At 46.6% G+C, this 13642-nt stretch overlaps 1 protein-coding gene across 2 annotated transcripts; it reads left to right on the forward strand.

Annotated features, from left to right (window-relative positions):
* Positions 1–1386: 1386 nt before the first annotated feature.
* CSNK2B (casein kinase 2 beta) lies at positions 1387–13059 on the forward strand. Of its 2 annotated transcripts, none has more exons than XM_018564780.1 (7): positions 1387–1510; positions 3138–3217; positions 5726–5828; positions 7378–7493; positions 9228–9303; positions 9680–9869; positions 12787–13059. In XM_018564780.1, the coding sequence occupies exons 2-7, from the start codon at positions 3146–3148 to the stop codon at positions 12875–12877; spliced, it is 648 nt and encodes a 215-aa protein (XP_018420282.1). In that variant the 5' UTR covers positions 1387–1510; positions 3138–3145; the 3' UTR covers positions 12878–13059. The 2 variants fall into 2 exon arrangements, with proteins under 2 accessions (XP_018420282.1, XP_018420281.1); XM_018564779.1 differs by lacking the exon at positions 1387–1510 and adding an exon at positions 1600–1705.
* Positions 13060–13642: the final 583 nt, after the last annotated feature.

The raw sequence follows: 13642 nt of genomic DNA on the forward strand, positions 1-13642 counted from the left end.
CTGGTTCACACCTGGGCGTTTTGTTGCGCGTGCGAACGCTCTGCAAAACGCTCAAACACCGAAATCCCATTATTTCCAATGGGTATGGTTCACACCTGGGCATATTACAGGCCGTATGAACGCGCTACAAAACGCCCTACGCCCAAAGAAGTACAGGAGCTTCTTTGGGGCGTTTTTGTTATGCGTTTCCATTGGGATATAGCCAAGTAGCCCTCGGAAACGTTTGTCGCGCGTTTTTTTACCACATTTACCACGACAAACGCGCATATTCGATACGCCTAGGTGTGAACCCAGCCTTAGCCAATGGGGAGCAGGTTACTAGGAGGAGGAGACTGTTGTCAGTCCCCAGTAACACCTGAAAGTCTTGCCGTACGTTTCCCTGAGGCTTGGTTCACAGCTGATCACTCTGAGAACGTGCTGTGAGTCGTACGTTTTTGTACGCAATAGTCGCGCGTTTATGGAATTGTGCACAAATGTGAAACGCGCGTGCGGTGCCATTCATTTAGCCAATTGCAGCTGGCAAATCGCGCTGCTCTACCCTTGCGTTTCCGTGTGTGCAGACGCGGCAGAAGATAATACGCAGAAGCCTTTTTACAGCGCGGATATGAACCTATTCAAATAAATGGGGCTGTGCGGCAAACGTGCATTCCCTGGAATGCGCAGATGTGAACCAAGCATTGGGGGGGGAGGCCCCGTTCACAGCTAGTGATGCGTAAATGAACGCAAACGTGTCCGTTTTAGTCACCAATCACGGAAAAGTAGTTCATGCAGCATTATTAGCTGCAAGCGATCTGCATGTTTTCCCCAGATGTCTGTTCGCAATTGTCGTGCGTCCACTGGCAGAGGGTAAAAAAAGCACATTTTACCCGCCACAACCTTTTCACCAGGTAGCAAGTGAAGGAATCTCCCCACCGGAGCCTTCCACGGCCCTAAAGCATGGCATTTGGATAGAGTAGGAAAGATTAGTGTAGACAACCTCCAGCTGTTGTGGAACTACAGGTCCCATGATGCATTGCAAGGCTCTGACAACCACAGTCATGACTCCCAGAGGCAGAGGCATTTTGGGATTTGTAGTTTCACCACAGCTGGAGTGCTGAGGATGCCTTGCCCTGGAGTAGACCCCTGATAAAGTTTTCATGGATGCCTACGTCCCCAATGTAACCCTCTATTTAATTGGACAGCTGTCTAAGAGGGGATTTATCCACAGTTTGGGAGATTTTCGCCAACGTCTTGTGTGTCTCTGAGAAAGTTCCCCAATAGTGCACAGACAGCAACAAATAAACTGGCCGGTATTTTCAGTTAACCCTTTCCTGTTTTTTTTTTTTTTTTACCTGTCAGTGCGCCTGCGCGTCCGTCCACACTGAGAACTATTGCTCCCAGCATTCCGTGCGGCTCTCTCCCGCTCCGCCTCTTCCGGGTCGCGCTTGCGCAGTGACAGGGGACCGGGCCTAGTGTGTAGCGGCGGGTGGAAGCCGGGAAGATTCGCCGTGTAGACGGGAGGAGAGAACAGGTGTGAGCGCTGACCGAGCTGCCCGATCCCAGGCCACCGACCTGCCGTTCCGGGCTATGCTCACCCACACTCCGCACACATCCCTCTGACCACACTCCGCACCACCAGGGCTATGAACCCCACACCTCACTGAGCGCGCTCCGCACTCCAGGTCTATGTTCATCCACTCCTCACTGACCGCACTCTGCACCCTAGGTATATCCTCTCCTCCCGCACTCTGCACCCTAGGTATATCCTCTCCTCCCCCACTGACCGCACTGCCTACCCCGCGTCAATACTCATCCACATCCTACTAACGACATCCCAGGTCTATGCTCCCTCACACTCCACTGACCACACTTCTCACCCCAAATCTATGCTCATCCATACCCTACTCGCTACACTCTGTACCCCAGGTCTATGCTCCCTCACACCCCAGATCTATGCTCATCCATACCCTACTCGCTACACTCTGTACCCCAGGTCTATGCTCCCTCACACCCCAGATCTATGCTCATCCATACCCTACTCGCTACACTCTGTACCCCAGGTCTATGCTCCCTCAGACCCCAGATCTATGCTCATCCATACCCTACTCACTACACTCTGTACCCCAGATCTATGCTCATCCATACCCAGCAGGCGACAATACACACCCCAAATCTATGCTCATCCATACCCTACTCACTAAACTCTGTACCCCAGATCTATGCTCATCCATACCCACCCCAGATCTATGCTCATCCATACCCAGCAGGCGACAATACACACCCCAAATCTATGCTCATCCATACCCTACTCACTACACTCTGTACCCCAGATCTATGCTCATCCATACCCACCCCAAATCTATGCTCATCCATACCCTACTCACTACACTCTGTACCCCAGATCTATGCTCATCCATACCCACCCCAAATCTATGCTCATCCATACCCTACTCACTACACTCTGTACCCCAGGTCTATGCTCCCACACACTCCACTGACCACACTTCACACCCCAGATCTATGCTCATCCATACCCTACTGACCACACTTCAAACCCCAGGTCTATGCTCCCTCACACCCCACTGACCACACTTCACACCCCAGGTCTATGCTTACCACACTGACTCTGGTTGGCTGCCTTTGCTAAAATGTTATTGTCAAGTATTAAATTTTTTCACCCTCTAGGGCCCATTCACATCTAATCACCCTGCGTTGTCTGGTAGTGTGCGGGGATCACCCGGGAATTGTCTGGTAGTGTGCGGGGATCACCCGGGAGTTGTCTGGTAGTGTGCGGGGATCACCCGGGAATTGTCTGGTAGTGTGCGGGGATAACCCGGGAATTGTCTGGTAGTGTGCGGGGATCACCCGGGAGTTGTCTGGTAGTGTGCGGGGATCACCCGGGAATTGTCTGGTAGTGTGCGGGGATAACCCGGGAATTGTCTGGACGTGCGGGGATCACACGGCAATTGTCTGGTGGCGTGCGGGGATCACACGGCAATTGTCTGGTGGCGTGCGGGGATCACCCGGCGTTGTCTGGTGGCGTGCGGGAGTCACCCGGCGTTGTCCGGCTCCCTCCAATCCCTCTGCTGTAACAAATGTCTTCCTGTCTCCTCTAGTTGTACCCGACCTAACAGACTTTACTGTTTATCGGTCTGCAGCCTTCACCATGAGTAGCTCGGAGGAGGTGTCCTGGATCAGCTGGTTCTGTGGATTAAGAGGCAACGAATTCTTCTGTGAGGTGAGCGAGCCGACATTTCTCTACCGCTCAGATCATTGAAGTGACACTAAACTCCGGAGATAAATCCTAAAATACATTCCAGTCCCTCAACTATGACCCACAATGTATCTTATTTGTGTATCACTCGGCTGTAGATCCTCAAATCATCTCTGAATTGGTGCTGACACTGTCCTTCCTTCTGGAGGGTGGCTACTTTTGTTCCCCATGGTCGCTGTGTGTGTTGTAAAGTAGTCACCATTCCAAGCTCATTCCCGGGATAGACTACAAGCTCAATACACATTAGTAACCTAAACATGAGATTGTAGTCGATCCCGGGAGCTAAATCAGGTCCCCCTGGCTGACATCCAACGTGTGAGTAAAATAAAGATCACGGGTGAATCGGCACCTTGATGCTGGTCACGGTCAGCGTCCCACCTGGTTGGTGGGCAGAGCTGAATTGCACCGATGGTCGGAAGGAATATCCTTCCACACTACCCGCTTGTCAATACCCACCTACCAGGCCTCCGATGCACTTGCAGCGTGAACTGGGTGGAACCCGCCGCCTGTGACCACTCCCCCATCCCTCCCAAAAGTAGACTGCTCTGCCCGGTGTTCTAGCAAAGATTGTGACCGTGTTGGAATGTGTGACCTGTGATGTGGTCATACATTTTAACGTAATCACACCCACTTTTTCGGTGGTGGACGGTGCGGTGGTGGTGACAGGCAAAAGGTGAAGAATTCCAACACTTTCGGTCCTGAAATGTGACTTTGTGACTGCGATCTGACATTCCACAAAGTCGGAGAGAAGTGACATTTCAGGACCGATCAGCTGTTCCAGGGCAGATCGGCATCGCTGATCGTATATGTAGGAGAACCGATCTGCCCTGGAACAGCTCATCGGTCCTGAAATGTCACTTCTCTCCGACTTTGTGGAATGTCAGATCGCAGTCACATTTCAGGACCGAAAGTGTTGGAATTCTTCACCTTTTGCCGGTCACATATTCCACCACCAAAAAAGTGGGTGTGATTACGTTAAAATGTATGACAACGTCACCGGTCACACATTCCAACCCAGTCACAATCTTTGATAGAACATCGGCATAGTGGAGGTACCTCAGAGCAGTCACCGGGTACTGGATAGATGAAAACAAAGCACCTATGGGGCCCGAAACAAAGCGCCACGTGGCTAGCTTATTGAATCCCTATAGTCCCCGGCCTCCACCACAGGGGGATGATGGGGGGGCACCCCAAGTCAGTGCTTGGGCAAGGACAGTAAATGTAGAAGAGCAAAGTTTGCATATGTAATAATAGTAAATAAAATAGATGAACATAACATGCATGGTAATGCGACTGCATTGAAACCAAACCGCGTCACTAGAAGCTAATAACGTAATTAAGTATTAAAGCCAACATACGTTCATACAATATTGTTTAGTATTCCTTCATTGATGGATCCTTTGAAAACAGGTTTTCACATGTTATCTTTACTGTACTGTTTATTCTGCACTGTATTTATGTCGCTATATTTATGTTGGCGCTATATAAATCCTATGTAATAATAATATTGGTGAGGTATTATAGCTATGACCAAGTTTTTGGCAAACATCCCTCTCCTGAAGCAGCCAATTGAGGTGAAACGCGTTGAGGCAGCTCATCAGCCAGCATTGCATGACCTCCTGCTGTTCAGCTTGCAGTTCAACTGGACTAAGATTTTTGCATTGCTTTGGTTGGCATGTTTTGTACCGTTGGCCTACCAGAGACATTCCGGCTGCCATGAAGGACACTCTTTATGATTTAAGACACATTGAGGGGAATTTATCAAAGCTGGAGCAGCTGTACACGTCAACCAATCAGCTTCTCTTTTCAAATCTGAACTGAACAAACTGAAGAGAGAAGCTGATTGGTTGCCCTGGGCAACTGCTCCACATTTTTTCTGCTCCAGGTTTGATAAATTCCCCCCATTGATTTTAAATCTGTCTATAACATGTTCTAGTTTTTAATCTTTTTCATGTCTACAATATATAATTTATTGACGAGGGCGACCCGAAGAAAAAAACCTGTTTTGCTCTGGCTGTTTCATAGTTGTCACAAACTAAAACAGAAAAGTTTTTTGCTTTTAGATACACTTTGGGGGGAATTTATCAAACCTGCAGCAAACGGAATCTGGAGCAGCTGTGCACGGCAACCAATCAGCGTCTCTCTTTCATTTTCAAATCATACCTGAGAAAACTGAAGAGAGAAGCTGATTGGTTGCCATACACAGCTGCTCCAGATTCTGTTTGTTCCAGTTTTGATAAATTCCCCCCTTTGTGTTTTTCCATTCCGCTGTCTTTCCTTCTCACCCTGGGTGGTAGCAAGGCATAGCACTGTATCCCCCATCTCTAGAGACTGGACATCACTCCCATCATATGGTGCCAGGCATTGGGGGCTGAGCAGATAACCCGTGATTGGTATTGCGCACCATTCGCAGAGCTGCCATAGAACACGCGTGAGCTCTACTTATGTAACATTTGTCTTTGTTCTTTGTAGGTAGATGAAGATTACATTCAAGATAAATTCAACTTGACTGGACTGAATGAGCAGGTTCCACATTATAGACAGGCGCTGGACATGATTCTGGATCTGGAGCCTGGTCAGTCCGCTCGTTCTTATTATAAGCTGGATATATAAACTGTGTTAAGCTGGCCACACACTCTGCGATTATCGTTTGATTTCCTGCGTGCAGGCCGAGATCCCCCGTTTGATTGCCGCACGACTTCCCCATCATGCACAGACCAATGTCGATTTAAAAAATCGTTCGTTAGCAATACTATCTCACCGAGGTTTGTTGATGGACCAGAACGGATTTTCATATGTGCACTGTTCATGTAGCTATTTTTTTTTTGTTACGGAAACGCCACTGATCCATTTTTTTGGGGTTTTTTTCTCCGAACGATTGAAAAAGGTTTTCCAGCCTGACTGAGGAAATTCGGCCAGAAGTACAGTAATTAAAATTGTTTGTGCCCCATCAATTATCGCTGGAATCAACAATCGTGTTCGATTGCCAAATGAAAATCTGAGAGTGTATGGCCACCTTATATATCTGACCTCACGTCTGTTAATTAGACATCATAAACATCCAATAAAAACTTAGTGACACTGAACTCCGGGGTTTTCCCTTGGGCTGAATGAAGTAGGATAGACATGAAAGGCCGGCACCTAGAAGTCTGTAATGCAAAACGTTTAGTGTGACCCACCCTGTCCTCCTCAGTAGTGGTGAGGTATTATAGCTATGACCAAGAGGGAACTAAAGTGACACTAAACTCAGGAGTAAAATCTTAAAAATACATTTGAGTCCATTAACAGAAATGTATCTTATTTGTGTATCACTCGGCTGTAGATCCTCCAATCATCTCTGAATTGGTGCTGACACTGTCCTTCCTTCTGGAGGGGGGCTACTTGTGTTCGTCATGGTCCCTGTGTGTGTTGTAAAGTAGTCACCGCTACAAGCTCACTCCTGTGATGGACTACAATCTCATGTTTAGTTAATTTTGTATTGAGATTGTAGTCCATCAAGGGAGCGATCTTGTAGCGGTGACTACTTTACAACACACACAGGGACCATGGGGAACAAAAGTAGCCCCCCCTCCTGAAGGAAGAACAGTGTCTCCCTGCCAGGAGAAGGGGGGGGGGGGTGTCTATGGATGTGACCATGTTTCATGTTACATCATAAATATCGGTGTAACCTGAAACATGGTCTGAAATGAGACCATCAAGGTGCGTATATGGGGGGTAGTGGGATTGGAGGCCCTTTCCAAAGACACAGTCATTATTCCTTTGCATGGGCAAGGTGAATGTATCTCCTTTAAGTGAGCTTGTCTTTGAAGCTCATTTTGTACTAATGCTTTTGTGAAAAGTGTTTTTATTTCATAAGTTACATTCACACGAGTTTTGTAGACTTGTCATGCATGTAGTGATGCTGTTGGTGTCCCAGTCCAGTCAGTAGCTGTATCTGCTATGACGTCCCTGACCTTGTGATTGTTGGGTGCATTCATGTTTCATTGTCTGCCTTGGCCATTGTTATAGTTGCCATCAGTTGTTACTCTTTTTCATAGTTACATAGTCATTCAGGCTGTAAAAAGACGCATGTCCATCGGGTTCAACCAAATGATATATTTTGTTCATGTCTTGTCCTTTTTCAGATGAGGAGCTGGAGGATAATCCCAACCAGAGCGATCTCATCGAACAAGCTGCAGAGATGCTTTATGGGCTCATCCACTCTCGCTATATACTGACTAACCGCGGCATCGCCCAAATGGTGAGAAATGTATCTTTGTAAGGTGGAATGTGAACCTTTCTTAAAGTGACACTAAACTCGGGAGATAAATCTTAAAAATACATTCAAGTACCCGATTATCGTACGAAAGTCCATTTGTGGACGATTTCCGAACGATAATCGATAGGTGTATGGTCACCTTAAAGGAGAACTATGGGGTCAGTGTTTTTCCCCATAGTTCTCCTTAGGGTAACGGGAGGACGCTAGGTTGTGTCCTCCCGTTACCCTAAGCTCAGTATACCGCGAGCTACAGCTCGCGGTATACTGAGCTTAGGGTAACGGGAGGACGCTAGGTTGTGTCCTCCCGTTACCCTAAGCTCAGTATACCGCGAGCTACAGCTCGCGGTATACTGAGCTTAGGGTAACGGGAGGACGCTAGGTTGTGTCCTCCCGTTACCCTAAGCTCAGTATACCGCGAGCTACAGCTCGCGGTATACTGAGCTTAGGGTAACGGGAGGACGCTAGGTTGTGTCCTCCCGTTACCCTAAGGAGAACTATGGGGAAAAACACTGACCCCATAGTTCTCCTTTAAGACCGGTGACTGCTGCTAGACAGGACTTACATCGGAGCTGCTCTGGCCCAATGTTAAGCGTGTCTATTTCCCCATCCTGCGCTGCTAGAACACCCGCTATCTGCACCTGCGTTGGAATGTCATTTCAATGTAAGGCTCTGAATGTAAAATAAACTCTGCTGTGTGACTTCTGTTTTTCTAATGGAGATGTCTCTGTCCAATGACATGTCTGCAGTCTAAACAAAATTTTTGTCATTTTGTTCTCCTGGTAGCAGAGTTGTTTTTGGTTTGTAAATGATGATCTTCTTTGGGAAGGTTACTAACATTTGCAACCATGATGTCCCTGCCCCTTGTCCAATCAGAGAATGCCGAGCATTCATTGATAAAGACACTAGACGCCCCCTGAATGGCCCGCAGTACAGAGTAGACATGTGCACTGCCAAAAAATTTGTTTAGTTTCGTTTTAAATTCGGATTTGTGTTATTTCGTTTTTCGGGATTCGGGTGTGAAAGTCAATTCGGATTCGGACGAAATTCGGTAGCGGTAGTTCGAACGTTCGTTTCGTTTTCTGTTATTAGTTTCTTATTAGTTTCTTATTAGTTTCTTATTAGTTTCTTATTAGTTTCTTATTAGTTTCTTATTAGTTTCACCCCCCCTTTCCCTCTGATTTTAGAGCAGTAGTCGCCCAACGCAGCAGCAGTACAGGACCCTAAAAATATCACTGTAAAGCAATGTAAAAGCATCAGCTACTATAGTGTTTTACAGGTTTCCCGTGGCCCTATCAGATATAAAATATGTATACTTACATTGTGCCAAGCTGGACCCAGTACTCCAGGGTTTGGTCACATGACTGACACCAGTTATTGTGGCAAAGGTAAGTCTTGGAACGCCTATTTTACAGCCTTTCTTACGGTCGAAAGGTCTCTGTCTGAGGAAGTTTTGCTCTTGCTCCTTTTCTTGGTGCCACAACAAGAAATCTCTGCAAAGTGAGTGGAGCGTTTAACTTTTAAAATTGTCAGCTGCACAGAGGTCCCCACTGGGAGTTTTCCCATCCTGGTGACAACTATTAGCCGGCCAGGAGATGGGGGTTAATATTCCCAGTGGAGAAGTTCCTCACCGTGGCCAAATATTTAGGAATGTCTGGAGACTGGAATTGCTCTAAGGACTGTGTCATGTCTTATATGTCTTGTCTTGTGTTCCTGCAGTTGGAGAAATATCAGCAGGGTGACTTTGGCTATTGTCCCCGTGTTTATTGTGAGAACCAGCCCATGCTGCCAATCGGTGAGTTCCCCTTTTCGCTAATGTAACTTCCTGTTTTTTTCTCATCTTCCTATTTAGTTCTTTGTTGTATAGATTGTATATAAAGAAACCTTTCCACTCAATGTCATCCCTCCCGTGTCAGCAGTAGATCAATGTTTCCGTGGTCCATAAGTGGACTTTTTCGCTTTGGAGCGTCCCTTTCTCATAGAGGTGGACACTTTCAAGGCTGTTATTTTTTTTTACTATTGTTTGTGTGTAATTTATGAAATGTCACTTTACTGTCTTATCTTTGTCATTTATACCTCGGGCAGTTTTTGGTGCTTTTTGAAATGGCTTTGTTTGAAATCATGATGATGAACTCCACGTTGACACACTCTGCTCACATCTTGCACCTCAGGTCTCTCCGACATTCCCGGTGAAGCTATGGTAAAGCTGTATTGCCCCAAATGTATGGACGTTTACACGCCCAAGTCTTCCCGCCATCATCACACAGATGGAGCATATTTTGGCACTGGATTCCCTCATATGCTTTTTATGGTTCACCCAGAATATCGACCCAAGAGACCCGCCAATCAGTTTGTTCCTAGGTAAGTTGAATGCCATTGTGAAGAATTTGCCAGGTCGCATGTGACTGTGTGATCTGTAATGGGGTTGAAAAGGTCCACAAAATCCAAATCATGCTTCAGTCATATGCTAATAGTGAAACTGCAAAATATCTGTGAAGGTTCTCATTCATCCAGGTCATGGTATATCTGTAAAAAATAAGTCAAAGCAACTGAACTGGCTGTATTGTTCTTGAAAACATGTTCTTGGTCATCCGACCAGCTTTCTCAATTCAGAATGACTTGTAAAAAAATTACCTGGGAATAAATATGGTGAATGTTGTTCCAAGCAACATAAAAGAGGCCATTTATGTGAAAATTTGAGAAGCCAAGCTAGAATAGAGGTGGTGGGGGAGGGGTGAGACATGTAATGTCTGCCACATAAAATGCTGTTTTAACACCTCTCTGGTCAGGTTAATAACACCTCCTAGCTCCAATCACCAACACTTTACCTCCATGAGAATCTGTTTATCATAACCAGCATGGGGTGAGCCATCTCATGGAGGTGAGGTGTAGATGATTGGAGCTAGCAGATGTTATTAACCTGCCCAGAGAGAGGTGTTAAAACCGCATTGTATGTGGCAGACAATATATGTGTGTGTGTGTGTCCTCTATTCAAGCTTGGCTTCTCCATTTTCACATAAATGGCCTCTTTTACACCTCTTTTATGTTGATTGGAGCAGAATTCCCCATATTTATTCCCAGATAATTTTTGTACAAGTCATTCTGAATGGAGAAAGCTGGTTGGATGATCAGTGAAAAGTCTTCAAGAAATATACAGCGCGTCCAGTTGCCTTGACTTATTTTTTACAGCTAATGAAACTGCAGAGATATGTACAGCATGGCAGGTCACCATCACTCCAGAGGGAAATACCTGGTTTTAGATGGAGGTTGTTAAGCTACAAGACTTTTCGACTAGCTGATCTTCAGAGCTCATATATTATTAATTGTGAAGTGATGAATCTCTGTCACTTCCTGAGTGCTCAGCTTAATGTATTATGCGCAAGGACGTTTCAAGCTGACATAGGCAAAAGCTTCCTGTTTGTGGCATTCTAACAGTGTGTGTGTTTTGGTATACGGGGCATGTATTTGTGATATGACTTTGCATTTGTAAGTTCTATCTTCTGTTAAAGTAACTCAATCGCTTCCCAAGAAAAATCTGAAGACCGCAAATACTTACCCCTCCGGCTGGCGGCTTGTCTGAATTCCAATGTCATGAAGCAACGCAATCTGCAGCCACGTTTTCACATCTGATACACTTAGTGCGTCAGAGGCCTGGTCCCCTGCTGTACACAGTGGTTCTTCCTACGTCCCCTATATCACTGTGTGTCCTGCAGTGACATAGCAGCCGACAGGAGGAACCACCGTGCTCAGCAGGGGACTCGGACATTCAACACTCCTGGGCGTGTCCAATGCTAAAAACTTTGCTACAGGCCGTATTGCTTTAACTGAACTCAAACTCTTGCACCACAAAGGTAAGTATTCAGTCTTGTATAAGATTTTTTTTTTTTAAGGGAATAGTAGTTTTAATTTAAATTTATGGGCTTGAATAGAACATTGCAATACAATAGGTATCGCTGAAAAATGGCCTGGCCAGGAAGGGGGTGTAACACCGCAGTCATTAAGTGGTTAAAGGAGAACTTTGCTTTTTAGAAAGTACAGGTATCCTTGTTTCCCTCTCACCCCACAACCTCAATCTCAACTATACTCTCCCACCCCCTTCCACCCAAAATCATCTTTGGCCTAGATAAGCCTGTGCAGTAAAACCTCATAGAGTTCTATGGGGCTGTCTACCAAACTCTTCCAGTATCAGGAGGCAGCCCCTTAGAAGTCTGTGGGATTCTCCTGCCCCGGCATGGTCAAGAGAAAGAAGGTTTGTATAAAAAGATAACCGTACTTTCTATGAATGAATGCTACAGGTCCCGTGTATGTGGCGCCTTTTATAAATCCTTGATTCATTTTCTGTGCAGCCCCCTACCTCCTGGATGCACGCTTCCCAACCACACCAGATTATGCCCCAATCTGAAAGCTTTCCGTGCAGCAGTTGGATGTTAAAGGAGATCGATGGGGGTCAAGGCTTTTCCCCATAGTTCTCCTTAGGGTAATGGGAGGACAGAAACTAGCGTCCTCCCGTCACCCTAAGCTCAGTATACCACGAGAGACGCCGGAGCCGATCCCGACATCGATGTCGAGATCCGCCCAGCTGTACCCGCCCCCGTCTGTTCCGCCAGTCAGCGCTATCGGAGGGGGGAAGGGGGAATCCAGCCCCTCCCCTGTCACAGCAGAGAGCCGTGACAGGATCGAGAAGTGAGCGAACACCGGTATGTGTTCGCTCACCTCCCGATCTACTGAGCCGACCTGTGACAGTCTCATTGTCACAGGTCGGCTAGAACTATGAGGTGAGTGAAAAGCACTCACCTCATAGTTCTCCTTTAACCTCCCTGGCGGTATGATTATTTCGCGCTTCGTTATTTTTTCGGCGCAATTTTTTTTTCGGATTTATTTCGTTATTTTATTTTGTCGTTTCTTCCGGGTTTTTTTCGAATTTCCCGCCAGTTCTGCCCCCATGCGGCGCGTCAACTCGCAAGGGGCGGAACCCGGAAGACAGATGCCGGCGCCGGCCGGTGGACACCGCACGGCTCGAGGGACAAGGTAAGTAAATACTGTGGGATATTCCCGAGTGTAGCTCAGGGTATGGGGAAGTAACCCCGAGCTACACTCGGGAATACCGCCAAGGAGGTTAAAGAGCCTCTGTTTCCCATCAACACAGTTGGTGGTGTTGGTGCTCAGAACTCCAAGAAGGGTGCAAAGAAAATGATTCTAAATTGCATGTCCGTGGTTGTTTATAGACAAGCTTGTTCTGTTTTTATAACATTTTGGTTTTTTTTATGTCTTATTTTAGGTTATATGGCTTCAAAATCCACCCAATGGCATACCAGCTTCAGCTTCAGGCAGCCAGTAACTTCAAAAGTCCTGTGAAGACAATGCGTTGAGGCCCGCCCAGTAATACGGTTTCAAGATGAGGTCTGGTGACCGCCTGCGCCTCATCGTAGTGCACCAGTCAAGGAGCTCCGTCTTTTTCAGTGTATGGTTTCCCGCCCGTTTTGATTTTAGTCCTGTTCAAGTGTTCATATTACCCAAAGATGTTGAGGAATAAAATTCTATAGAATGAACATTTTGTTGCGTGTGTGTCAGGTGGAGGTCATACACCTGGTAAGGCTGATGTCACAATAGTCTGTATATAAAATACAGCTTGTCTGTGCCCTGCTGGGACTACACAACTCGGCTGACTACAAGCAGTGATTGTTTTTGCTGAGTATACGAAGAATGCAATACATTCCAAAAACACGGCACGCAGCTCTTTTAGTATTCAATCACTTAGTGACATTAAAGGATACATTTTTTCCATGTTAATGTTAGCACTTACCTTAAATGATGCCTCTTAATCCGATCTTCTTTCCTGATGTTTTCATCTGTCCCTCCAGCGCTGCTGCGGCTCTCCGATCCAGCGCCGACTCCTCTCTGCTTGCAGGCACTTCCGATCCAGCGGTGTCTGCATGCGGGTGCACGCCGTCCATAGACTTACCTTGCGTCTCTGCTCGTCTCCCGGCCGAGAATCCGAACTGTGCATGCGCCCAACAGTTCCCTACTCTTGCCGCGGGAGCGCGCAGCGATAATGAGGTTAGTCTGAACCACTGTTTAAGCGGTTTAAAAAAAAAAAACTTTTTGCCTATATCTACTGCTTGTCAGCAGTAGAT

This window comes from Nanorana parkeri, unplaced genomic scaffold (genome assembly GCF_000935625.1).
Source record: "Nanorana parkeri isolate BGI_ZX_2015 unplaced genomic scaffold, ASM93562v1 scaffold780, whole genome shotgun sequence".
NCBI lineage: Eukaryota > Metazoa > Chordata > Amphibia > Anura > Dicroglossidae > Nanorana > Nanorana parkeri.

Coding starts and splice junctions, on each gene's coding strand:
- CSNK2B (XM_018564779.1), top strand. CDS start 1,666: ATGTTCATCCACTCCTCACTGACCGCACTCTGCACCCTAG. Junction 5,829..7,377: donor GATTCTGGATCTGGAGCCTG/GTCAGTCCGCTC, acceptor GTCCTTTTTCAG/ATGAGGAGCTGGAGGATAAT. Junction 9,304..9,679: donor CCAGCCCATGCTGCCAATCG/GTGAGTTCCCCT, acceptor CTTGCACCTCAG/GTCTCTCCGACATTCCCGGT.